Source organism: Calidris pugnax, unplaced genomic scaffold, assembly GCF_001431845.1.
Source record: "Calidris pugnax isolate Ruff unplaced genomic scaffold, ASM143184v1 scaffold38, whole genome shotgun sequence".
Lineage (NCBI taxonomy): Eukaryota > Metazoa > Chordata > Aves > Charadriiformes > Scolopacidae > Calidris > Calidris pugnax.
Genome location: NW_015090995.1, coordinates 12,420,509 through 12,444,660, shown reverse-complemented (window position 1 = coordinate 12,444,660; position 24,152 = coordinate 12,420,509). Strand labels below are relative to the sequence as shown.

Here is a 24,152-nt window from a genome sequence, read left to right as displayed (position 1 = left end):
TGCTGTGTTTCTGTAGTTCTTATTGAACCCAACTGGAATTGCAGACATTCAATGCTTCTTAAAAAAGCTCAGCCTGCACTGTCTGCACTAGATGTTTATTAGAGTGCCGGAGCAAATTGAAAGCATACCACTGTGGGTATAGAGAAGATCTCTACAGGAGAGGCTGATATTGCTGGATTACCTGTCAAAAATGATCTGAGATGAAAGGGGAAGGGAGCAAAGGGAAGCTATAAAATATTTGAGGGGAAAAAAAAATAAAAATACAAAGTTCTAGAAGTGCTGTCAGTATGATCAGGGAGTAACGTCAGATTGATGCTTTGTATAATTCTTTTGACTTCAGTAGATTTGTACCAAGAGGCTTCTATGCCAATACAGATTTGGCCCTTTTGTTTACATTTCTTTTCGTAACTGTATGTTCAGTCTTTATGCAGTGTTTACATATGAGTTTATGTATGAGCAGCTTTTCCACCATGAGCAGACAGCAAGCTTTGTTTCTCTCTTGGCATCCACAACAAAAAATCTCCAACACCCAACACCACAACAACAAAACATACAAAAAACCCACCTGTATCTTTTAACTGATATTAAGGTATCAGCTTTGCTGAACCTAGCAAATGGTTATTTAGCATCCTTCTATTTTAACTATAGCTGCAAAGTTACTGACCTCCACAGCCACAATGAGGACTCGGAACTGGTGCTTTGACCCAGGGTTGTTGGGTGCATGTGAGATCAAAAGCTGACTCAAAATCTGTAAGGAACAAGAAATACTTTCATTTTTGTAGAAGTGAGGATCAGCAAGAATGGTTGGCAATGAAAGAATATACAATGTCTTCCCTGGAAAGGTGAAGACTACTGCAAGGTGCTCATTATTGTCTCACACCAGAGTGCTGGTGAAAATGAACAGCTCAGTCAGGTTCCTGTTAGTGTCAGCAGCAGCAGAGAGAAGTCCTGCACAGGCAGATGCCAGGCTCGTGTTCTTCACACCAGCAGAAAAGATCCATTTATCAAGGAAATGACATAGTCTAGGGGGATGAGAGCTGGGGAAGAAATGGAAGGTGAAGGATAGGTGAAGAGCTGATGAATTCATGCAGCAATGGGGAAAGGAGGAAAAAATCCAGAATTGTGATTTCTGTGGTTCCAGTAAGAAAAGCAATACCCAATTATCCTGGAGATGGTGCAAAAAGGGAATGTCAGTGTGTACAACCATCTGAAGCTGGCTGATCTGCGAGCTCTTATATTCACCTCTGCACCTGTAGAAGTGAAATTTGCTATTTCTTAGAGATTGGGAAAGAAACAGATGCTATTCTGCTTGTAAGTCTCCGGCCATTTCCCGTCTCTCTTACCATGTATCTCTTGGGGGAATCTCATAGCAATTAGTTTCTAATTGCTTCAGTAGTCTACAACTAATTTTATGAGAAATGCCATCCAAATATAATGGTTCTTGCATGTTTCACAGAAGCAGAAATTAATTGCATCATAATTTTTAAAACTCTTCTTTCTGTTCCCCCTTATTCCATCACATAGTAATTTATATCTCGAAAGGAATGGTAAAATACTAAAAAGGAATGTTTTGTTTTGTTTTGATCAGGTACTCTTCTCCCCCTGCTCAATGGCAAAGATTCACCCTCATGTGTTGTACATTTATTATAAAGATGTAATTTGAATGATACTCCCAAAATTAGCGTGGACCCTTTAATACCTCTCCCAGGTGCTATTTAGTTGGGGCAATAAGGCTTTAACCTTCTGCCTTTCGGAATCCCCCTAGTAAATAACTGCATCTTGAGATCATCTCCAAATGAAATTTGCTTGCTATGCAGCAGCAAGGAGACGTGATAGGATTATAAAACAGGACTATTTTTCACTGCAGAAATGCTTGAACTCACTCCAGACAATTATGCAGCCTTCCATTTTACACATCAACTATTTCAGTATTCCTGCATCAATTATTCTATTAACATTACTGCATACTAAGCTAGAACTTGTCATTGGTCCTGTAGACATGGAAGGGATGGGATATATTTCAATTTTTTTTTTTTAAAACAAAGGCATTTCCATGTGAGAGGCTTTGCAACATTCATTTCAGCAGCCTTGCTGCATGTTCTCTACAAAGTATTTTTATCTCACAGCCTGCTTAACATTCTTAATTTCTACCCTAATATGGTTTAGCTTCGGACATAATGCTGAATTTTCCATTACTCTGTTAGCTGTCAGCTGAATTGAAAAGACCCATTAATTAGAAAAAAAAATAGTTTTATTCGAAGATTAACAGAAATTAGGGTGAAAACAAAATTGTTCCGATAGGGAGGGTGTATGCCTTTGCTGTAAATTCAGGAAATCTCCCAAAACACAAAGAACATGTTCAGAATTATAATTAAGGAAGAAGTTTTAACTCCCTGAAAGAACAGCTTGATGGCAATTGTTACTTTCCTTTAGATTTAATGTAGCATCTGTTACAATTTAATTTTTAAAGGACACCATTTTTAATTCCTATTAATCTCCAGAATTAAGAGTGTAATAAAGATCCTTGCAAACATTGAAATTTAACTAGACAAAATGCCTTTAGGAACCTTTACAAAATATTTTAGCAATTGAGAAACAGCTTTGATGCTATGAGTGGGTTGAAATGCAAAGCCAGTGGTAATTAGATAGAGAACCAGTTCCATCTTCTCATCTTCAAGAATTAGGCTGACTTGGATCCATAGGCTGCAAAAGACATTACAATGTTGGAGGAGAGGATGGTGTGTTCATTGACAGGTTTGGAGATGTGTATTAGGAAGGATGACTTGAAGGTTGAATACTTCATACTTGTGTCTTTTTTCCATTAAAGTTGATAGCATGTAAAAATGTAAGCTTTTCAACATCTCCTTTGATGAGAAAGTGTTTTGGATCTTGCAGATGTTGAACCTGTACAAAATATGAGCTCAGTGACACATTCAAGAATTAATTATTGGAAGAAGTATCTTTAGATATGATTAAAATAGCAGCCCTGTTTGAAAGTCTGTGTAGTTGGAAACCTAGACCCTGAATAAAACCAGTGCAGGCTGAGGTACAAGTGTGTGCATAAACTGAATTGACAGAATAGTCTTGTCTGGTCAGAAAAGGTTTTTAATTACAACTGAGTTAGAGTGCATCTTCCCCAGGAAAAATTGTGATAATACACTGCCATAATCCTAATTAACATATGCTGTCTACCACAAAAGCCAAGGAAGACAAGGTTATCCGTAGTGAAGTGTGTTAGTGTGCTGCTGTGCTAGGGGAGACAGCCAGTTCGAAACGTGCTGCCTTCAAAGTCAGTGCTGATGCCTGACTAAAACTGAAGTGTCCTCAAGCTCTCCTGATGCACATAATAATGACAAGTCTGACACTGATTTTTCCCTAGCACTTATTTTGGAAGGAAGTTACTGATGTCAGCAGGACTCAAGACAATGTTGAATAACTACTTCTTAAGGAGAGGCTCCCTCAGTGAGTAAAACACATCCGCTTGTTACATGGAAACCATATCTTGGATAATATAATTTCCTTTGCCACTCTGAGTGATTATTGAGGACAGAATTATGTCCCTTTTCACCACATCACAAAGAGACTGTAGGAACAAATCCTGCTGTTTTGTATAACTGTGTAATCCTCTTTATTTTGCCAGAACTCTATTCTGTCCAAAAGCACTGTTCTGGGATGCTGCCCTCTGCTTCCATGGCTACACAGGGCAGTAGTTAGGCAGAATGGGTGGGTTGCAAGACAGTGGACTTATCCCTGGAAAATGGAAATACATGAATAAATCAGTTTTGTCCCCCTGTGAGGGTTCATCTTTGGCCACTTACTGCTGTACTGGGCTGAAGACCATAACCATACCCAGGTGGGTGAAAGTACAAAGGAATGGATCTCTTTTTGGTAGCCGGCCAATGTACTGTCCTTTGAAATGTCTGGGCTGAGAATTAAGTTCTTGATGCATCTGACCATGAAGTAATTAACTGAAGGAAGTATTTTTTACATAATGCTGACTGATAAGAGAAAAGAAGGAGCAGGAGCCAGGAACATTTGTAAGACATTGAGGAGGGTGGTGAGGCACTAGCACAGGTTGCCCACAGAAGCTGTGTGCCCCAGCCCTGGAGGTGTTCAAGGCCAGGTTGGATGGGGCCTTGAGCAACCTGGTCTAGTGGAAGGTCTCCCTGGCCATGGCAAGGGGTTGGAACTAGATGATCTTTAAGGTCCTTCCAACCTAAACCATTCTATGATTCTATGAAAGACTCTCCTAGGGCACCCTTCTAGTGGGTAAGGAAAGCTAAGATGTTATCTTAAGTCTTTTAAGCAGACAATACATATTGTATGTGGGGATGAGAGCAGTTCTCACAGCTACAGTTTTACCTCCTCCCCATCTTCCCTAGCTGAAAGTAAGCAGAGGGGTGGCTGTGGGGATGCCAGTTCTGATCTTCTCATGCACCAGGCAGGTGCTGTGGCGTGGGGTAGAGTGATAAGGGCTCCTTGGGGGAAGCAGGGACCAGGTATGAGATGAAGTCAGGGTGTGGCTATTGGTTTCCTTCAGCCCCTTAGAGCTTCTTTATGAGTAGTAAAGGTTTGGTATAGCTTTTCACCCTTCTGGGCCTGTGGGTAAGCTAATGGTAGTATTCTTTCTGTGCTCCTTGAAGATGGGAGGGGTTGCTTGCAGCCACAAACCAAACCATTCAGTCCTGGTCCAGGGTGTTTTCTTTGTTTGTGTTTTAACCAGGGTAAGGATCTATTTACCAGTGCCTCTCCAGCACCATCAGTACCATTGTTACAGTTAAAGAAAAACTTGCACAAAGCTCAACAAGAGCCATTCTCTTTTATGAAGATATGCACAATAGGATTGGCAACAGCTATAGGTTTTAGGAGCTTGTTGCTGGAAATCCCATTAACTGAAAATTGCAGCCCATTCCATTCAGCCTGACTATGAGCAGGGTGACAGGCTCCCTGTGCCCCTACTTTTAAGACTCCCATTTCAAGTAATGTTGCTTGACCTTGGCTGTGTAGTCATGCTAATTCCAGAGTCTCTGGTGCTCATTTGTAGTCCAGAACTAGTTTCCTCTTAAGACTGATGAGAGGGGACAACTAGGAAGAATGTGTTTTGATGGTTCTCTGAATTCTCAAGTGCTACCTGTTTTGGGGGGCAATTTTTGGTAGAAATCTTTCCTTTCATAGTCTTAATCTGTCAACAAGAATTTCTGGTTTTATGTTTTTATGACTGGAGAAAGGGTAATATATTGGTGTTGATGGCTGTGCTCCTTATGCCCCAAAACTGCACGTTTATCCTCAGCCTAAAACCCTCATGAATGCAAAAGGAAGCCTTTCTCCTAGGTAAAAAAAAATCAACAGCCTGAATATCTGTTTCATAGTCCCCCTCCATATGTATATGTAATGGGGATAACAAACTAACCTTTCTTCCAGAGGCTAATTGGATTTCACACAGTTTGGAAGCACCACTAATTCACCAGATATATTAAATTCAGCTTTAACATTCCTGCTGGGTAACTTGGCTATTGACCTTTCCTCCCCCTTGTTTTTTTTTTTATTTCTGTTCTATTTCAAACTTACCCTTTTCCAATACTTAAATAAACAGACACCTTGTGCTGCAGCCCTTTCGAGAGCAGTGTTTCTTCACGCATGAAGTCTTACAAGCTGCTGTGCACATACATGCATGAATATTTCTTATTCCACTTAAATAAGCATCACAAATGCTTATTATAGATATAATGCATATTGGTCAGAAGCTGGTGTCCCCACTCTGGTTTAGTTGCATTATAACAAAATAGTCCAAGTGGACATAAAGCACTCATAATCAACCTACTGTGGTTATACAGCCTAATTAAGATCTGCATTTTTCATCAATAAAAAGCTGTAAAAATTCCCTCTTCCATTAAAGAAAGCACTTGATCATGCTGTCTTGCCCAGAATTTTCTTTTCTGAAGCTGAAAAAGGAAGAAAAAGTCTCTACAGAAGACTGGAATTTAATTGTTTCAATCAAACTATGTAGACTTAAACGTAGCTATGGCTCTCCATGAATACAAGAAAAAGCTGAGATCTCTGAATAATGTTTTAAAGAATGGAAATCTCACTCAATGTTTCTAGTGAGAGGTCAAATTATGGGTTCTGAAACCTGGATGGCAGAGGTGATTTTTCCTACCCTCACTGCAAACACAGTAGTGAGGGGACAGCACGACCATGGTCTTGCCAGGTTTCCATGTGGATGTTTGGTGGCATAAGAGAGCAGAGATGGAAGAGAAGATCCCTTACTGCTACGCAGCTCAGAGAAGGGCTCCCCAAAGTGTAATTGCACATACTTCTATGGCATGGGCTGGGCATGCAGGAGTGCTCTGAATCCATTTTTGAATGTCAACATCTGTGCCTTTTCTGCTCATCTTTCTATTGCTTATCCATTTTAAGCAGTATTTTTTCATGAAAGAGGATAAGTAATTCTCTTTCTGTGAATGCAAATGTGGAATCTATTGAGTGTGTGTGTGTGTGTGTGTGCATACTTTAAAGAAATAATTGAATCCAAACATATCTTCTTTTTAAATGCAGGAAACCAGAATCTAATAAAATGTAAATCAATTCAGTGTCTGCTTTGGACTTGCAGTCTTCATACTGTTAAAAATAAAGTATTAAGTGCTGTGCATTCCAATAGCAACATCTTTATTTTCCATCATAAACCCTTAACCCCTTAAGTCTTCTGAAATCTTTCTGGACATGTGGTGAAGAGCTTGTCAGAGAAGAGAAAGCAGTTCATTCAAAGCCTATTCTGCATGTTCATTAATTTCCGATATTCACTCTGTCACATGACCTTCTGAGTCTTCCTGTTGACAAGTCTTTATGGGCTTGGTTTCTGTTGTGTGCTTTATTGAATGCAAACACCCAACTGATTAATTGTAAAGCCAGTTGCCTTTGTGATTTAGAACTTTGGCTTGTCAGACCTGAAATAAACGCACCACTGCCAGTTTGACTTGGGGTACAGGTGTTGGGGGATAAATAAGTCCATCAGATTTCTCATTTGAGTTAAAACAAAGTTTAAACAGATTTTAGTTACATTCTCAGCTCAGTTAACTCTGAGTGCCTGTCTAGCTGCTAGTCCAACTTAACTCCATCTAGCTTTGAGTACTGAAAGAGAAAGGACATGAGCAGGCATCTAAAATACGTTAATTGTCTTTAGCTAACAGATGGTCGGACATGATCAATTTTATATCATTTATTAAAGCAACTTAGAAAATAAGAGTATGTCTTAATTCAGTTCTGTTCTTGATAGATTTTATGTGTGTATGGCATGCAAATTGTCTTCTATGGTCTTTTTGGCCTTAAAGGAAGCTGGTTTTGAAGACAATTTTTCCCCTGTTCTGAACTCTGGAAACCTACAAGCTGAAAAAAGATGAAATCTCCTTGAGCATAACCATTAGATTTGCAGAAACTTAGGGAGTTTGAAGCTACCTATGTGCCAGATCACTTTCTGTTCTGCTGTTTAAATTCTTAAAGAGGAGGGATATTAGAGAGGGAACAGTTAATGAAGTCATTATGACTAAAGGAGAGGGGAGCAGAGGAAGAAGCCTTGCACTGGCCCTCACTTATCCTAAGATTTGTGCAGAGTCAAGCAGTAGGTTCAAGAGAACAGTCCCCAAAAGGGAAGATGTTCAGCCCCCAGGTCAAACCTGTGGTGATGTTTTTCCAAATCTCCCTTGCAAGTCTCTGCTGACCATTTAGGCAGAGGTCTTTCCTCATTCCATGACATAAGGAAGACAGGGAAAGTCTGGAAGCAGGACTGTGTACATAAATCACTGTTCTGAATAATCACTGTCTACAGTGTCTGATCATTTATCATTCAGCCTCACCTGACTCCACCAGCTAAAAATAGGAACCTCTGATAAAGACATTTCTCAGAAAGGTGAAAAAGACAGTTCAGTTAACCCTCCTGGTGATGTATTGCTCTTCAGAGATGTGCTCTGTCATCTTCTTGGCAAACTGATGGCCAATCCAGGCTACCAGAGGCCTCCTGCTGAAGTGGCAGCCACGAGATCTGCAGAGCTCCATCCAGCAGTGAAAGCAACTGAAATGTGGCTGAAGCCTGTTACTGCTGTGACGATCTTTGTACTTGTAATTGTAGAGAGTGGCAGGGAGGGAAACCCATTAGCCATGCAGACACAGCAAACTCTCTCATTCTGCAGATTATGAAAGGGAACAAGAGAAGCTGGTTAATCATAACACCCTTTTAAAGCACAGAAGGTTCTGCTCTGGCAGGTGATTCAGACTGAGGCTTAAGTCTTCAGGCTTTTGGTTTCTAATTATTTTCAATTATTTTATTTGTAAATTAATTACAATTTTTAAGTGCTGCTGCTGCCTCCTGGAGGATGGCAGAAATAGCCAGTTATTCACAGCTGTGCAGGTATATATCCTGCATATTTACTGCTCCTTTTCCAGGTGAACTCAGAATATCTGTAGCATCACTGATATTTCAGCAAACTGTGAGCTCACATACAGAGAGATGCTTAAGGCAAGCTCCATTTTGTCAAATTCCCAAAAAATGCTTAGTTCTACAAGTACTGTATTAAAATTAACAAGAAGGCTCAGCATCTCTCAGAAGGCTGTATCTTTCCTTTCTGCAATTAAAATTGCTGCAGCAGACAGTAATGGACTGTCACTGCAGAAATCCCCTCTTGCAAATCCGAGCTATATTGTCCTCTCAGGGAAAGTTTTTCTAATATAAGGAGAGAAGGATTTCCTGTAACAAGAAAAGAAACCATGCTTAATGAAAATCTAATTGCAAACAGTTTTGTACTCCCTAAAATCTCTGTTAATCTCTACCAACTTCTGTTTCTTCAAAAATATGTATTATAAAGTTTTTAAAAAATCAAACCTTGACACAAAAAAAAAAAAGGTACCATCAAATCTATTAGAAATAATTACTTTGTAAGAATTAAATTTGTACCTCATCGACTGGAGTGCAAAGATTTACCTTCCTTCATTGGAATTGCTTAAGCTACAGGAGCTTGAGAGAAAACCTTTCATGCAGTATTGATCCTTTTAAAGTCTTTCCAATCTTGAATTTCCCTTTCATGCAGTATTGATCCTTTTAAAGTCAATACTGTCTTTCCAATCTTGAATTTTGAATTGAATATTATCCTTCTTTAAACAAAGGCATGCACATATATCTTGGAAATCCATGCTATTTATGCTGTCTACTGTAATTATACACAAGTTTAATTTTTGTTATAAATAGAAAAGCTTGTAGACTTGAAAATGGGAAAAGACAAAATCTTACTAATTTGACGGTTTCGAGTGTCATAGCTAAGGGTGCATGGTAACAGACAACAACAAAATCACTATTTTTGCGTACCAGCATAGGTTCACGGACCACCAGGCTACTACCACGTTTTGTCTTGTGGTTTAATAGATTTATAGCGAAAAGCAAAATGCAGCATTTAAAAACAATGATTTTCAGGTTATCAGCTGGTGTAAATTTTTGTTAATGTGAACTTTCTTTTAGGGTTTTCGTGGTATTCCAGACTAATTATTGGAAACAATTAGAATAGTAGATTAGAGTAAGCTAAAGCAGATCATATACCTTCAAAACAGTCCCAACTACTTGGGGGAAGACTTGTACTATTTTTTTTATTTTTACAGAGAAAACGTAAGAAAAGGTCTTTTGAAGAATGGACATAAGAAGACTTGTAAGGTTATTCTGGAATCACTAAAAACCTCTAAAACAATTAATGCAAGGTTGCCCTTGCTTGTCAGGAACAACCCTGAAATGTTGCATACTGGCTAATAAGGTCTGGAACCAGCAGTCCCCACAGAGCAGCCCATGGTCCTGCTTCCTGGCTTCCGGTCTCTTTAGCTTCATGTCCCTCATGGATGAGCATACCTAGGGCTTTCTCCTGGTGTTTTTCTTTTTCTGTGCACCCCTTAGGCAAGCTGGCTCTGGTGCTGTAAGATCCAGCATTTAGGTCACATGTTTTCACAAAGAAAGTTTACTCCAGTGACTTTATATAGACAGCAGTACATATGGGGCATGTTTCCGGGACATACAGTAATGATCAAGGATTTAAGTTTAATAAACAAAAGGTAAGTAGAAAATACCACACAGGTGGTGAACATAAGCAACATAACTAAAACTTCACAATATGTGACAACTGTTATTTTCTGAATTTTGCAATGTTTTGCTCTATTTAGTGAGAGGGGGGCTGGTTTTTGGCTGTCTTTTCTACCATGTTGTGGTGAGTTCTTAATAGTGGAGGTTACAGCAGGAAACAAATAAAGCAAATACAAAAGTTATTGTCTCCTGAATATTAGGAGCTCAGTAAGTAGATTACCAGAAAGAAAATAGTACTAATGCTACTATCTGAAGGGACAAGAATGCAGCATGGTGAATTGCAAGTATGCTTGACATGTAATCACGTATCTATCCTTGTGCATGCTTGTAGTTTTCCACCATGTTTGGACCCTTGATCTGAGGGTTTTCTTGGTTGCCTGGACTTTCTTTTTGCTTGTGGTGGTTATGGGCATTTCAAGGACAAAATATACACTTTGATTTATTTCGTGGAGATGATAAAAGCACCTGTGGGTTCTTTCTGATTTCATCTAAAAGACTAGGAAATATTTGAACCTTTATGTTGTGATCCACCTTTGCACTATGTTTAATTGCACAGTGGCTTCTGTACTGAAGGGTTACTCTTTTCCTTGGCATAAGTATAGTACTTAGCATTCAAATGGGAACTTGTGTATTGAGCCAAACCCAATTCTTTACAAATGAATCAGTGCATCCTCATGGGAGGACTGCAATACCAAGTGGAGGTTTGAAATGTGATCTCTTCTGTGGGAGAATTCTCTATAGGTAACATGCTAATGATTTTCAACCTAATTTTGGACAAACAGAAATTGGAATTCACTGAAGTTCGCAAAGAAAATTCTACCTTTGATCAAAGCCATAGCAGATTTCAGCTTGCTCCATTTTGGGAATCGTGCTGATGTGAAAAGTAAGCTTCTCACTAATGTTTGGCATCTTAACCAGAGCTGGCACTCTTAGGCAGTGCTTTAATTATACATTATATTAACCAGTGTGAAATACTGAGCCATATTAAGATAGCCAAAAGCCTTCTTTATAGTTGATTTACTAGAGCTTGAAATTAACTTTTCACAGTCCAGCTCAAACGGATCAGTAGATAAGGAAATTCAGCTCTGTCTGCAGTAAGTTTCCCCACGGTTGTCTCCAGTGCTCTCTCTGGTGCCTTGCAATGCATTTATCCTCTGCAAAGACTCCAGTGCCCAGAAATGCCAAAACACTGGGCATCAGCTGTCAACCTGATACCTCCATTATAAATGTCAATGCCAGTCTTGTGGTTGCTTGGAATGATCTCCTGAAAAAATGGAACTTTAAAACTAACACATTTACCCTGGGCTCACCCAGTGGCTGGTGGGCTGCACCAGGCTGGCTGATGCTGGAGATGTTCCACTCTGTGTGTTTGTAGATGAGCATTTTTTCTCCTTCCAGTACAGTACTCATTCAGATTATGGCTGGGATCTCAGGAGCTCAGGATGAAGTTCTAGACAAAGTCAATTGGACAGAGGTACTTTGTTGTTTCTCTAGCCCTTGGAGGCAGGTGCTCTGCTGAACGCTTGCCTCTTGAATAGCTACACAAAGGCTTGAAGTTGGGCCCTCCAACATTTTCTTGGTAGTGTTTTTTTCCTTAGTGTTACTTCCTACTTCATATGAGTTTTCAAAGCATTTTCTGAAGATGGAAGAGCATCAACTTTTCTTTGCCTCGGAACAGCACATACCAGCTTGCCAGGAGCCTGAATAAAGGGCAATTTTCTGCAAGATACTGATGACAAGTCTGAGTGTTTATGGATCTCTCCAAAGAGAATGATGTGCATGTTTTCCACTAGTTGTTGCACTGAGATGATTCGTATTAACTCTAGGTATGTGTAGATAACACAATAGCATTATCGTGAGTTACTGCATGATTACCACCGGTTCCTCTGGAGTTATCCTGCATAGTTATCCCGCTGTTGCTATGTAATCACATCAATTATTTCACTGGTAGCCATGTAAATTACTACATCTGTAACGGTGTAAAGACCTGAATCTGCACTGGCCCGTTTCCTTGCAATAGCATGCAAGTATGAAGTAGGTGACTGTAGCTGAGGCCTAGAGAATATTCATTCTGTGTACTTACATGCTCCACAATAGTATTTCCTCACATAAGAAATCTGAGTCCTATTTTAAACAAAACAAAATATAAAAACGCAGGAACAATGCCTTCAAGTATTGCAGAAAAAGAGCAAGAGCCAACCATGGGCATCACTATTGTTGCAGATCACTCAGATATCCCTATGGAGTTTGTAATGCCCCACACTATGGGAAAAAATTAAATAGGACCCTCTAACTGTATAGAGACCTGAGTTGTCCGACAGTCAGTGAAATGATATTCCTCAGCCAGATGGGTAGACAGTGGCAGATGGTCATTTCATCCTATACTTATCCTCCCAGCTAATTACCAAGAAGTAGGAGGACAGAAGACAAAGATGCAAGCCTGATGTGCCCTTGTGTCCAAATAGTCAGCCTACCCTTTGAATAAGATTTATCGCTAGGATTTGCTTTTCAGAGTCTTTAGAACTTCCTCCATTTTCCTTGTTCCTGTACCTAATCAGGTATTTTGCTTGGGTTTTTTTATGATGAATACTGGTTGTTCACCTCTTGATTTTGTTAAATTTATTGTTAAAACAATAAGTCTGTCATCTGTAGAGTAGTAGGGGGAGTTAGAGACCTCTGCCAGTTGAATATGGGGACTATCTCCCAGCATGATGACATTTTACACTTTTCTCCTAATAGCATGCTTCCAGCAACCTGCCATGCATTTTCAGATTTCTACACTCAGATATCACATCTCAGAGCTCCCACATCTTGTGCTTTGCTTCTTTTTGATGCTGCAAGACAATACACAGGTCTGGAGCTCCAGGCACTGCAAGATATAATTTCCCCCTATTTAGGATGGCAAAAACGAGAAGCAAGGTATTCAAAGCCATTAGCCAGCATGACCATGTTTTCGGTGTATCTCAAGCAGCTTTCTACATCCTGCTTTTGCAGTGGCCCTGGACAGAGGTCTTAGTTTAGGTGACAGAAAGCTTTTGCTTTTCCTTTTCCTGCAGAGCTGCCCTAGGGCAGAGCTCCCACACGCTGCCGCACACCTCCCCTCATCTGGCTTGTGAAACATTTGGTACCTGCCTTCCCCACCACTTGGCCTTCTGTGGGACAGGCAGCTCTGCAGTGAGAAATGGTGCTTTATCATCCTGTGTCTGGGTGGCAAAAGCAGGGAGAAGGAGACACAATATATAGAGTCAACCTGGGGATTTAAATGACGCTTGGGTGAGAAGGGCATCCAATGATACTTTGGGCCTCTCCCTCAATGGCACAGATAAACCTTTTGGCTTTAAAACCTGTCATCAAGATTGCCTACTTGGGAAGAGTCACATTTCTGCTCCTGTGCTCTGCCCAGCAGCTCTCTGCCTTCTTAGTGATTCTTTGGGTTTTTGTGCTCTGTTGGTACTAAGATATTCTCAGCATGGGCGGTGGGGTCACAGCCTTGCTTACCAACATGGCACGGGGGCACCCCAGCTTCTCATTTCAGAAGTAGCTCAGGAATGCCTGTGTCATTCATTAGGGTGACTAGTGCAGTCTGTCAGCTTCTGAATGGGTTGGACGTGCCATAGCTTGTAGAATTTGCAAGGTAGCTGATATTTTTTTCCTCTTTTTTTAATTACACTGTTACACTTGACTTGCCCAGAGAAGTTGTGTGTTGTGTGCCAGCCTTACGGGAAGTAGGAATGAATAACACGGGGCAGGGGGAACAGTGGAGAGGCAGCTCCCTCCTGTTTAAATTAAAAACTAAGCCACATCAGAATGTTGCCAATTAAAAATAAAATGAATGACTTTGCTCTCTCTGTAGGTGACCTGTCTCCACGATTTCTTTGGGGATGATGATGTGTTTATCGCCTGTGGTCCAGAAAAATTCCGCTATGCACAGGATGACTTTTCTCTGGATGAAAGCGGTAACATTAAACACACACTGCTCTTCAGTCTGTGTTTTTATTTGATTTCCATTCAGTTGCTTGCATCAGATAATAATGCTGCATGCTTTTTTTCCTTTGTTTTTTAAGACATAGTACATGGAATTGAACATCCTTTTGTGATACTTGTGCAGTCAGTGGATAATTGGGCAAATACTGACTGAGGTAGCCTGAGTCGAATAGGTGGATTTCTGCACCATTTGACATTTGCTGCAAAATCTGGTAGTGTATATCCTTTCAATTTTATCCAGTTGCAGTCAGATAGATACATTTTTTTTTGAGAACTAAACAGTAGACATGTGAATATTAAAAAATGGGAAAAAGCACAGTTAAAAGAAAAATCACTGCCTCCACTGCTTTCTTTTGCTGATTCAAAAAGCAGGGCAATAAATCCGTTTCTAGGGAGGGGACTGGGACAGCACTATTATTTGTCCCTGTTACAGCTGCAAGCACAGACCTGTAATAATGGGAGTCTCTATGATCAATTATCAATTAAGCCATGAAATCTTTGATTTCACAGAATATACAGACCTTGCTTGTAGGAGTTACCTACTGCCTATCCCACCTGGCAACAGTACACACCAACAGTGCAGGCAGTCTGCTGATGAGTGAGTGCAGCAAAAGTAAATTAATGTAACTTTGACCATTTAAAGTAGAAGAAAATGTGGTCTCTAAACATTCAGACTCATTTCCTAAAACTCTAGGTATCCTGTGTAAGGAGTGGGTGCCCCATGCTGTCTTATATGCTACAAACTGGCTTGGCTTTGAAGACCAAAGAGGACTTTTGCTGTATACCAGGAAGTCAAGCAGCCTCTAATCTTCAAACAATGTATTTTCATGACTCCTTTGCAAGCCTGATTTTATTTGATGCTGGTACTTCTGACCTATGTACTCCAGATGAACCCATTTGATGGTCTTGGATAATTCAAAGAAAGTTTCCAAGGTTCAGCTGAAACTTTGGAGGCAGAGAATAAAGCCTGTGTCAAGATGGGGAAGCGATCTGTAACCTGAGCTTCATATTTTTTTAAACACTCGGCAGTTGAGTCAGCTCCATGGGGAGTTCCACACTGTAAAACAGTTTGGATGCAATTCTAGCAGAACAACTTGATGGGAAGCCCAGCTCTCTGCCTACACTCCTGGTTACTACTAATTTTTCCAGCTTGATTTCTCTAACAAAAACAAGCCAGGCCTAGTGTTGGGAAGACACCGAGTAACTACAGCTCACAGTGGTATTTTCAGGGGAGTAGGGGTGCCCTGCACCTCTCCAAGAAGCAGACAGGGAGCTATTAGCCAGCAGTTTTTCCCCGCTTTGCACCCATCATCCTTCCTTGTTCTGAGTCAGATGCTGGAAGAAAAACTGTGAGTCCTGAGATCTTGCAGATGAATGTCATTTATTAAAATCTCCTCTGTCACAGGAGGAGATTTTTCTTGCCCGTTTGGATGACATGCACTTGGATTGCTGGTTATTATGTTAACTCTGGCAGAACATCAGGAAAGAGAATAAGAAATAGCATAAGAGAGGATTATGTCATCTTTTTCCTCCTGAATGCCCACCACAGCTTCCACCCTATAATCCCTGTTGCTGAGCACCTTCCAGATGACATTGCTGTCTCATTTGTACCCTGATGGCTTCAGCACCAGTGCATGGAAATGTCATGCCCCCCCCGCCCCTGATGTTTAGAGGCCTGTTTACACTAACTTCAGCAGTCAGGTTTCCACTTTTAGAACCTTGTTTCAATATGTGCAAATGCTCAGTGATTGCCTTTGGTGTACTGACACTTGCCAACGGCTGAGCTGGAGGGATTCCTCAGAGTCAGCCTTTCTGTGCTGGAAAATGTAAAGCTGAGTTTCTTTTCCAGGAATTACTCCCTTGGGAAAAAAATAAATTTGAAAGCTCTTGAAAAGATGCAGCATAAACTATTTTCACTTTTTAAGTTTATTTTTTTAGGGAGCAATTCAGGTTGCTGAGCACAGATGTCTGACACCCTGTGAGACCCCCTTGGTTTCTGAGATATCCATGTGATATATGATTGACGGATATCACACAGGGGCACCAAGAGACCGAGTGTACTAGAGCTGTAGTCTAGTGTATCTCACATAGTATTTGGTGCCTATGGCTAGGCAAACGAATTGTGCTCTAAGATCAAAACATTGCACTGTTTTTGTTAGACAGCTATATGTAAGAGCCTTGAAAAATATTACTTCTACAGTGACTGAAGAAGATTTTCCCCCATGTTTTGGCTTGGATGGTTAACACCAGGAGCAGTTATTTGCACACTGTCCCCAGTGGCTATTTCACAGTGACTCATTAAACACTACAGTCTTTGAAGGAGGAGGAGTCAAGGAGGCATAGTCTACCTTCCACACCTCCCCCCCCGCATCATTACTGCCCTTCATTTATGAGAAATTGGGGCTATATTGGTGCTGGAGCCCTACAAGCCTTTTTGTGGCATCATCTGTGAGAAGTACCTTTGAAAAAAATACAACTTTTTCTAGTCCTGATTTACAGTTTCCAAACTCCATTTAGCAGAAGAGAGAATAAACTCATTGTAGGTTTAATTGTCACCATGCAGTATCCCTGGAGCACAGGGCATCCGCTCTTCATATTCTTGTAATGCATGACCCAACAGCGAACTCTCTTGCAAACCATCTGGAAGAAGAAGAGACTGACTCTTGACTGTCTGAGAATGAGGAAAGCCTGGGGAAAAAATTAAGGCAATTACATTTTCATAGATATACTGATATATAAATAAATAACGCATACATTTAGGTCAGGCAACTTGTTTTCGGTTGACCAATTATTTATCTGTTATGTGCTGCCTTAGTTGATTCCCACTAGGGAGTCCAGTCAAGGGAGCCCTCAGTCCAGCCCATGCACGCTGAGCTGAACTTTTCCACAACAGAACTGTCTGTATGTGGAACATCTAATTCACGTCTGTAAAAAAGATCTGGTTTTCACATCTTGGTGAGAACAATCTGTTGTAGGAGATGAAGTGAGACCAGTTAGCATTTGACAAAAAGGAAATCCCCTTTTTATTGCCGCCTTCTTAACTGGGTTAAGTTAATAACTTGAGGGGTGGAAAGTGCTGTTTCTGTTAGCTCTCAAGGTAAATAAACCCTGGTTTTGAAGATCTGGCATGCCTGAAATCCTGGAACACACAGAGGTTTGTTAGCATTTCAGTTCCTTTCTGTAGGACACTGTAGATCATGTTTACATTTTCCACTCTTCCTGGCCTACTTATTTTTAAGAAAACACAGTTGGGGTTCTCATCTGCTCATGTCTTTAAGTACATAAATCTACTAGACTTGTTTATACAAACCTTTCTGAAAGGAATGAGTGGCCAGAACAGAGGATGTGTTTTATAAAACCATTTTTTCTTCTTTGCTTTCTGCATTGGAAAAGTTGCAGCTTGTTGAAACCACAGAAGAGGTTGATTTGGCCTGAGTGAAAGACTCCTGGGGCAGATGTCCCATCTGCCACTTTACGTCATGCCGTGATCTGTTTGCTGGCTCTCTGCACGTGCATAAATCGCACCAATCATTCTTACTATTAGGTCTTCATGGAAGGGTTACAGCAAAATAACTGGGTTTTTTGGCCTGATTTTTCCTTCAGTCAGTGTTGACCATTTTAATTGTGCTCACTAGTTGGTGAGAACCAAGGCAAGGGGAAGGGCAGAAAATTTTTGATAAGACAGAGGTATGGAGATGGGCACTGCTAGGGAGCTGACCTGATCTTGACGTACACTGTCTCAGCACCTGCTCTAAAGGAGCAAAGGTTTTCTTCTTCTTGTCCTCCCCCTAAAATTCTCCTTTCTGCCCTGGAAAAAATGTGGAGATACCAGCTTTTCCCTTGCTGTTGATGTTTTCTAGACCTCTTTGGAGACAAAACTAAGCTGCCCATGAGTGTTTCATAGCTGGTGTCCATAGGCGGTGAGTGTAGGTAGGGACATAACCATGGTTGTTGTCTGTTTCCTTAGAGTGCCGGGTGATGAAAGGGAGCCCTGCAGCCGCCACAGGCAGTAAGTCATCTCCCACCCCTCAGAAGAGCTCAGCAAAGAGTCCAGCCCCCATGCGCCGGAGCAAGTCTCCAGCCGATTCAGGTAACCATCAAGATGGTGAGTGATTGTTTTCTGGTGTCTGAATATTAACTGTGCTCAAGGGTGACTTGGGATACACTAACCGTGAGTGTTTGCATATGAATCTTCAGCATTTTTTTAAATGCAAGAAGCTGGTGCTAGTGTACAGGCACACATCATAAATATTGGAGAGGAATTCTGTGGTTGGTTAAGTGCAGTTGTGGCTTTAGGTCATACCACCCACAGTCTCACAACCTCCACCCCGAGCAAAATTTTAAAAGAAGTTTCCATTTCACAGGCAGGAAATCAAGGCCCACAGTGCTCCCACATGTTCCTTATAGATACAGGCTGATTTAGAATAACCTCCTGTGCAATGCACATGTTTATTATTGTACAGGTCAGTAATGTCCCCTTCTAATCGCTATTTATAGAAGACCAATGGCCTTGCAATTGGAGAGCTGGTGATGGGTTCATTGGTGTGATACTGAGACATTTATTCAGTAATAGAAGAGAAGGAAAATGAGGATCCTTGTTTGCTGCAGCAGCTTGTGCCCTTTGAAATGCGTCCTTCCCTCTTCAGTAGCAACTGGATTGGTGGTGTAGCAGAGCCTGTAAGTTAAAGGCTGGGCTGAATATCACACTTCTGGTAATTGATAGATTTTAGAGTCATGATGGAGAGGGTGGATCTCTAGGTATGTCATCTGCTGGCCTGTTTTTTTCCAAAAGAGAACCAGACATAGCCTTTCACTAAAATGGCCAAATCACCAAATAAGTACTTCAGGATTCCAGGAGAGTTTCATGGCTTAAATTCAAGTGACCCACAGTATTCACAGGTGATACAAAACAGAAATTGCTTTTCACCTTCATGATAACACATTGCATATTGCATGTGAACGCCACACAACTGCTGACCATCAGCAGATATTGGATTACTGCATATAAAATTCTCCTGACAGTATTCAGAAAGATTTTCCCCAGGAAGCAGTTAATTTGTTTAGAATCTCTTGATGTTCTTCAGCTACTTAAAGAGACAATGTGAAATTGGTTGGCACATACCAAGACTCTGTGATTTTAAAGAAGTTATTTCTCTGTCAGGCGATTTTGCATTCATAGAGTTTTCCTTTCAGATTCCAGTGTTGGCTGCTCTTAAACTCAGGTTTACTATAATCTAAACAGCTTTTATAATCCCAAGTGCATGGTAAAGTTACATAGCTACATTGAAGGCATGATGGAAAATATGTTCTGATTTAAAAAAACCCAAAGAACTCCCATTCAATAATCTGGGAGTCAGCTCATGCATGAGTTGTGATACAGCATTTAAACCTTCTCCATAACCATCAGGTGCTAATTACCATCAGAACTAGACTTTATTGCATGGACATATAGTTTAATGTGAAATGGCAACTATTGTGTTCCTGATTTCAACTGACTGACTGACTCACAGGAACAAAATGGTGAGTCATCTGATGAAGTTTAATGAACAGAGTTAGTAGAGCCTTTTGGAAGGAGACTAAAATAACCAGAAATGCTGAACAATAGCCAGCTCCTGGAGTTAAGGCCAGTAATGAAGAACAAATCAAGTTTCTTTAATCCATCTAGACAAGGGTCTTTCGTACTCTCCTGTGATTTCAATACAGAAAAAAATGGCAGCCTGTCCTGCTTAATGAGAATAAAAGATCACTGAACTCTCTCAGTGCTGGAAGGGTGTATAAAGACAGTTATTTTCTCAGGACAGAGAGAAAAAGAAGAATACCATCTTGTGTTCTTGTCCCTTGACTTTGTAATAAAGAAAGTGGGTCAACATATTACTTAAGAGTCAATATTTACATGAACAATCAACAGGTTTAGCTGGATTTTGAAGTTAACACATTAAAAAGGCAAGGAATGCTGAATGAAGCCTGATTAGGCCTGTTTTTTTCCAAAAGAGAACCAGACATAGCCTTTCACTAAAATGGCCAAATCACCAAATAAGTACTTCAGGATTCCAGGAGAGTTTCATGGCTTAAATTCAAGTGACCCACAGTATTCACAGGTGATACAAAACAGAAATTGCTTTTCACCTTCATGATAACACATTGCATATTGCATGTGAACGCCACACAACTGCTGACCATCAGCAGATATTGGATTACTGCATATAAAATTCTCCTGACAGTATTCAGAAAGATTTTCCCCAGGAAGCAGTTAATTTGTTTAGAATCTCTTGATGTTCTTCAGCTACTTAAAGAGACAATGTGAAATTGGTTGGCACATACCAAGACTCTGTGATTTTAAAGAAGTTATTTCTCTGTCAGGCGATTTTGCATTCATAGAGTTTTCCTTTCAGATTCCAGTGTTGGCTGCTCTTAAACTCAGGTTTACTATAATCTAAACAGCTTTTATAATCCCAAGTGCATGGTAAAGTTACATAGCTACATTGAAGGCATGATGGAAAATATGTTCTGATTTAAAAAAACCCAAAGAACTCCCATTCAATAATCTGGGAGTCAGCTCATGCATGAGTTGTGATACAGCATTTAAACCTTCTCCATAACCATCAGGTGCTAATTACCATCAGAACTAGACTTTATTGCATGGACATATAGTTTAATGTGAAATGGCAACTATTGTGTTCCTGATTTCAACTGACTGACTGACTCACAGGAACAAAATGGTGAGTCATCTGATGAAGTTTAATGAACAGAGTTAGTAGAGCCTTTTGGAAGGAGACTAAAATAACCAGAAATGCTGAACAATAGCCAGCTCCTGGAGTTAAGGCCAGTAATGAAGAACAAATCAAGTTTCTTTAATCCATCTAGACAAGGGTCTTTCGTACTCTCCTGTGATTTCAATACAGAAAAAAATGGCAGCCTGTCCTGCTTAATGAGAATAAAAGATCACTGAACTCTCTCAGTGCTGGAAGGGTGTATAAAGACAGTTATTTTCTCAGGACAGAGAGAAAAAGAAGAATACCATCTTGTGTTCTTGTCCCTTGACTTTGTAATAAAGAAAGTGGGTCAACATATTACTTAAGAGTCAATATTTACATGAACAATCAACAGGTTTAGCTGGATTTTGAAGTTAACACATTAAAAAGGCAAGGAATGCTGAATGAAGCCTGATTAATAAAAGATGATCTGACCTTTTTTTTTTTCATCATTCTCACCTATTTTATTTGTGAAAGGATTTAAAAGCAGTTTTATTTCAAGTATATTAAATATTTTTGCTATGTGTTTGATATCCTACCCGTTTGTACCTTCTGCTTTTGCTGTCTTTCGCTCTGCTATGGTTGTCATATCAGAACTTGGAGTTTCCTTGATTCTATGTTATTAGTTTCTGTTCTTTTCAGTTCTTTTCCATGTAGGTTTCTATTGGTTTTTTCCACTATAGTCTCTAAGGCCATTGTGAGATATCTGGGCACTGATATAAATGCAGATTCTGAAGTAAATCTCCATGCTGCTTGAATGAAAGAAGTCTGAACTGTCCTCATTACAAGCACACCACAATTACAGAAAAGGATGTTATTTTTTTCCATTTCTCGTCCTAATTATTCCATTTCCCTGTTAAAGCATGTGGAAAAATGGTACATCATTTATCAGCAGCAAAAATGAGAATGCAGTAGAATTACATGTGGACAGTGGTCCGCATGCATTGCCCACAGAGGTAGCTAAGGCTTAAAGCAGATCGTGCATGCACAGCTGTGTCTCACTCCTTGGCAAGAACTTCAATGCTGCCAGCAGATAGTGGACAAAAGTAAGTCACTGTTATAGCACAAGAGAACAGAAAAAACTGCTTCAGCAGAGGTTGCTAATGCTAATTCTGAAGATGTAGCGTTGACAGCATGCAGGCATTGCATCCGCCTTCTCTACCATTTACTGTAGGAACACTTCTGATCTTTATGTGTCAATATAAATAAAACACTTCTCATTCAAAGCTGTGGAAATGCTTTGCGCCTGAGCAGCAGCTATCCTCCACACAGACTGGAGTATTCAGGGACTTGTGTTTTATCTCAGTCTCCTCCACTGACTCACTCCGTGGCTTTGAGTGCATCATTTAAGCTGTTTATGCTGCCTTTGTCAATGGATCGTCCAAGACAGTGATAACTAATCTGTGTACAGAGCTCAGTAATCTGCCCATGGAATCATGCACAGGAAAGACCAATGAGGCTCTTTATTTGGGGATAATAATATTGGCAAAACCAAAGCTATTACCTCACAGATTGCTGGAGACAGAAGACATCTCTAGCAGCAGAGTAGCTGCAACATATGCTCCAGACCCTCCACCAGAGGCAAGCTGCACTCTAGCAAGGCCACTGTCTACACTCTGGTGTATCAGAGACTGCTCCACCAGCCTGCACACTCTCTTAATGCATTCAGTCCTGCCGCAGTGAACTGTCAGGTAGTGCAGGGGAATGAATACAACTGTGTAGCCCAATCCTGTGTTAGCCATTGTCATAGACTGTGTAGGTAGATCCCCACCTAAATTGACTTGTCAGCTTGGAAGCTTTCTATGTAGGGAGCTGCCTTCTGTGCCAGGTGATCTCCATTCATTTTTGATATCCTCTGCTCCTTCTGGTTTTGGCTATAGATTTAGTGATCTACTTCTCAATGACAAACATGGATTGAGGTATAACTACATTTCTGGGAGAGTCATGGCTGGAGTCCAGTTTCCCCTGATGGCACCCAAAGTTTTGCTCCTGATTGTGGTCCCTGGGGCCACCTCTGAGTCAGAACAAGAGCAGAATACAGAAGGAAATATATGTAGCAAGTCTGTAAATATAGCACTGAAAAGGAAACAGCTTCTAAGCCATTTAATTGCTCCTATCACCAGCCAGATGTGAACTGTAATGTATTCCTTGCCTGTCTTGTTACAGCACTCCTGGTAGTGAGGCACCTAAGTGGTCAGCTCCCATTCCAAAGTCACAAGGATTAACATGGAGCATATGAACAAAATGTTTTGTTATAAAACATCGCCACAAAAGGCTGTGCACAGAAGTACAAGTGCACAGAGAGTGCCAGCTCTCAGCTGCAGTGACTCGAGTTCACTGGTTGAATTGCTACCTTCTGCCGGCGGTAATTTGCCTCCTGCCTAGATGTGTCATGGCCTCACTGTGAAAAGCTCAATTCCCTCTAGGCAGGCAGAGCCCTTCAGCTCCAATGATATTCAAAAAATGAGGTAGCTAATCCACAGAAACATGTGAAACACTGTTTTCTTGCCACGGTACTTTTATCTCTTTATTTACCATACAGTCATTTAAATAAATGAATGAATGAAAATTAAATGAATGAATGAATGAGAATTAAATGAATGAATGAAGAAGTGTCATTCTATAAGCAGATGGTAACAGACCACAGTCCTTTATTCCCAAGGGGAATCCTTTCTTCCTTCTCTCATTAACTCCTAACCCATATATTTGCCTTCTCAGCAATGCCAATGTATTTCTGTTTTAATCCGGCTCTTCCTCCAGACACTGTGCTGATCATTTCATCATGAGGCCGTTTTCACCTCTTGGTTCAGTTTGACCAGAAGGCCCTGGCAGCTTTGCCAGCAGTTCCCACTGAGCTTCCAGGATCTTGTTTAGTTTCCCGTCTCTTTAGAGCTGGAGCTGTGGTGCAGTCTTTCATCTATATCCTCCACCTAACTCCCCCAAAATGTTGCTTCCAGCAAGGTGGGGTTAGCAAAGTGCAGCATGATTTTACTTCTCCCTCTATAAGAATGTATCCAAGTGCCTTTCTCTTCTGTCTTCCAAATGTTAACTAGTAGAGCTGAACATGCTAAGAAAGACATAAGCAAACTAGAGAAAATACCAAAGAAATTTCCTAGGGTGCCAATAGTTTGAAGGAAAAGGATTGATTGAGCTTAGAAAAAACGAAGATCAAGAAGGGACAATTAAACACTTTTCAAATGCATATGAAGTATTAAAATGAGGATAAGGATCAATTTTTCTGTGTGTTTATCAGGGATACAACAGGATATTAGTTCCATCTTTAATAAGGGATATATAGATCAGATATT

The 24,152-nt window shown here is 40.5% G+C and overlaps 1 protein-coding gene across 2 annotated transcripts in view; it reads left to right on the top strand.

Annotated features, from left to right (window-relative positions):
* Positions 1 to 24,152, top strand: part of DCX (doublecortin) — an 87,057-nt gene that overhangs the window by 43,238 nt on the left and 19,667 nt on the right. The window contains exons 4-5 of one of the 2 annotated variants that reach the window (XM_014955266.1): positions 13,962 to 14,064; positions 18,060 to 18,182. In XM_014955266.1, the coding sequence (XP_014810752.1) occupies positions 13,962 to 14,064; positions 18,060 to 18,182 (226 nt within the window). Of the gene's footprint in view, positions 1 to 13,961; positions 14,065 to 18,059; positions 18,198 to 24,152 lie in introns of both variants that reach the window. The other variant, XM_014955265.1, reaches the window with a different exon arrangement.